Source organism: Macadamia integrifolia, chromosome 10, assembly GCF_013358625.1.
Source record: "Macadamia integrifolia cultivar HAES 741 chromosome 10, SCU_Mint_v3, whole genome shotgun sequence".
Taxonomy (NCBI): Eukaryota; Viridiplantae; Streptophyta; class Magnoliopsida; order Proteales; family Proteaceae; genus Macadamia; species Macadamia integrifolia.
Genome location: NC_056566.1, coordinates 6662248 through 6666114, shown reverse-complemented (window position 1 = coordinate 6666114; position 3867 = coordinate 6662248). Strand labels below are relative to the sequence as shown.

General features: G+C 41.6%; 1 protein-coding gene across 1 annotated transcript; it reads left to right on the top strand.

The window, feature by feature from the left end:
• The first annotated feature begins 1187 nt into the window (after positions 1–1187).
• LOC122091153 (phloretin 4'-O-glucosyltransferase-like) lies at positions 1188–3029 on the top strand. Its single transcript, XM_042660994.1, has one exon. It carries the CDS (start codon positions 1212–1214, stop codon positions 2754–2756), a length of 1545 nt encoding a protein of 514 aa, XP_042516928.1. The 5' UTR covers positions 1188–1211; the 3' UTR covers positions 2757–3029.
• Positions 3030–3867: the final 838 nt, after the last annotated feature.

Below are 3867 nucleotides of genomic sequence, written 5' to 3'. Positions count from 1 at the left end.
AGCTGGCCGGCTCTTCCTGTGGATGGGGCTCACGGGGCTTACAAAAAACGATAAAACTCTTATCTTGGGGGAGAGGCACGGCAAGGTTCAGACAAATACATGTGAGACTACGTAGCAACTGACGTACATCCACAATAAAGAAAAGGAATCGACCTTCCCTTGGATCTAACAAAGACATATAACTAGGGGTGTCAATTCCTAAACCGAACCGGTAAAATCGGCCGGACCGAACCGATAACAACCCGGACCGAACCGAATCGAAGCCTTATTGGTTCGGTTCGGTTTCGAGTATTGTAACCCCAAAATCAAATCGAACCGCACCGAAAACCGGATGAACCCGAAACCAAACTGAAACCGGCTCAAAACCCAGACCGAAACCAAAACCAAACCGGTAAGAAACCGAAACACTCCAAAATTCATTAAAAAAATCAAAATTTGAATAGTTTTGTATACATTTGTATGGAAAATCGAATCCAAACTAGACCAAAAACCAAAACCAACCCGGTTACAAATCGATTTAAGAAACCGAAGTTCAACAATTCATCATTTGGTTGTTGCCTAATGGCTCCATACCGGTTTAAAAACCGATCCAAACCGAAATGAACCTAATAAATCCAAACCGGTACCAACCCGAACCCAAACCGCACCGAAGCCGACACCGGACCGAAACCGATAAATCCTTAATGGGTCGGTTTCGGTCACTTCCAAACTCACACCGAAACCGGTGGAACTGAACCGAAACCGCACCAACCCAGACCGTTGACACCCCTACATATAACACATCTCTGTCTCTTTACCTCCTCCTCCTCCTCCTCCTCCTCATCATCATCATCATCATCATCATCATCATCATCATCATCATCATCATCATCATCATCAGATTATTAAATATTACAAACAAATCAACAACATTACCAAATCCGTCACGACAAAGGTCATGCATCTTTCTTATTTTATGTCATGCATGTTCTTTTTTTTTTTTTTTTTTTTTTTTTTTTTTGCAAACGATAGGTAACAATGGGTAAACTTGACTAGTCCCGTTGGCTTATACTGATCCCACAATTACATGAACTAGGTCATACTAAGGTTTGAAGAGCACTAAACACCCCCATAACCCAAGAAGTGCCTAGTGGAAGTCGAACTTAGGACGTCTGAGTTTACGACTCATACCAAGTTCGTTGCTCACTAGCTACAGTACCCCCTTAGTTGTCATGCATCTTTACTATGCAACTCAAAATCCTCTATTTAAACTCTTCCTAAACCCTTTGCAATATTCATCACCCCCAGCCCCAACACCCCAAGACCGCAAGACCCAAGAGACTAAAATGGAGCATCAGCGCCACTTCCTTCTAGTCACATTCCCTGCTCAAGGACACATCAACCCTACCCTTCAGTTCGCCAAGCGCCTCATAGCCATCGGTGCTCGAGTCACCCTCGCCACCACCGTTTCAGCCCACCGGCGAATGTCGAATAGCTCTACTGTTCCCCATGGACTAACTTTTGCTCCTTTCTCTGATGGCTATGACGATGGATACAAACCTAATCTCGACAACGTCGAACAATTCCTGGCTGATTTCCAACGCCGTGGATCTCAAGCACTCACTGACCTTGTCCTAGACCAATCCAATAAAGCGTCCCCAGTTACTTGCATAGTCTATACCCTCCTCCTACCTTGGGCTGCCGATGTTGCTCGTAATCTACATGTCCCTTCTGCTCTTCTATGGATTCAACCTGCAACTGTTCTTGACATCTACTACTATCATTACAATGGCTATGGAGATGTAATTGCTAACAGATCAACTGGATCCTCTTGTTCTATAGACCTTCCTGGGCTACCACTTCTCACCTCTCAAGATGTTCCTTCCTTTTTCCTCCCATCAAACACTTATACTTTCGCTCTCAAGACAATCAAAAATCAATTTGAGACCTTGGAAAAAGAAACCAACCCACATATCCTTGTGAACACCTTTGATGCCTTAGAACCCCAAGGACTAAAAGCTGTTGAGAACCTTAATTTGGTAGCAATTGGACCCTTAATTCCTTCTGCTTACTTAGATTGTAAAGACCCATCTGATAAATCCTTTGGGGGAGATTTATTCAAGGGCTCAAGCGATTATATTGAGTGGCTAAACTCAAAGCCAAATTCTTCTGTGGTTTATGTTTCTTTTGGAAGCATAGCTTTGCTACCAAAAAGGCAAATGGAAGCTATCGCCGACGGGTTATTGCGAAGTCGCCGACCGTTCTTATGGGTTATTCGACGGGGGGAGAATGAAGTGGAGAGTGAAGAGAACAAGATATTGGATCGGTTAGAAGATTTGAAAGAAGAAGGGTTGATTGTTCCTTGGTGTTCACAGGTGGAGGTTCTATCTCATGCTTCTGTGGGTTGTTTTGTGACACATTGTGGATGGAACTCTACACTGGAGAGTCTGGTAACTGGAGTACCTGTGGTTGCATTTCCACAATGGACAGATCAACCTACGAATGCGAAGCTAATTCAAGATGTGTGGAAGACTGGAATGAGGGTAAAGGCTAATGAAGAAGATGAAGGGATAGTAGATAGTGAGGAACTTGTGAGGTGTTTGGAAATGGCGATGGAAGGAGAGAGTGCGGAGGAGATGAGGAAGAACGCAAAGCATTGGAGGAATTTGGCTACAGAAGCTGCCAAGGATGGTGGTTCTTCAGATAGGAATCTTAGAGCATTTGTTGATGAAATGGCAAGGGAGAAAGAGAATTATAGTACTATGTGTAATGAGTGATTAAACAAAAACAAAAAAAAATTGAAATGTTTTTATATTTTGGGTAAACAAGTGTTTATTGAAAAAAAAATATATGTGATACACGTGGATTCTGATTCTCTAAACCATAATATCTAGAAGTCATGGAGTGGAAATTAAAATGTACTTATATTGTTAGAGGAAGCTTCTCCTAAGAAAACATTTTGACTTCTATGGTCTTTTGTTCTTTTAATTTCTGTTATATTATAGTAACTGTTCAAAAAAATAAATAAAAAATAGTTCTCTTTTTCTCTCTACTTAGTGACGTGACCATGTGCTTGGAGATTTAATTAAAAAAAAAATAAACCATGTGATTAAAGTGCGCAATATGTAGATAATAACCTACCCAATAGTGGTGGATCGCATTCCATTTTATTTTTTCTCTCTCCTTTTGCCTCTCTCTCTCTCTCTCTCTCTCTCTCTCTCTCTCTCTCTCTCTCTCTCTCTCTCCATCTCCTCCTCCTCTACCAATCTGTTTACTTGGTTGTCAATGATGAATGTCACAATATTTCTCAATTTTCTCCACTTTCCAAGCACCATTAGCAAGTTAGGAAGGTAAGAGAATAACGAAAAAGTTTTCTTCTAATGTGGCTAGACAATTGGCACCCACATGGTTTTCGATCAATTCTTATGGGAATAGATTTCAATACATGAGGGACAGAAAGAATGGCCAGGGTCACTTCCATCCTTTTTGATGGGGCTTGGTTTATAGATCGAGTGTTCCCTCTATTGACACCGAAATTTGTTGTGATGATTTGAAGAACCTGCACAGTGAGAACACTAAAGAGAGGCTGTGATCATGTTTTCAATGTTTCCTTATTTTATGTTCGATCTTTGTTATCATTCCATCCTCCCACTGTAACATATTGAGATAGCTCCACATTGATTGTGGGTAACTCAATTATCTTGTATAAGAACGACAAGAGGCCACCCCACTTCGAACCAATTAGTTTTAAGATGAAAACTTTGACATGGTATCACAATGGGTACGTTGAGCGTCCATCGATGAGGGCTCCTTGTTTGACCCACGAAAACATGGTCATAAGAGGCCTACACGTAAGGGGGAGCATTGAGATAGTTCCACATCGACTAT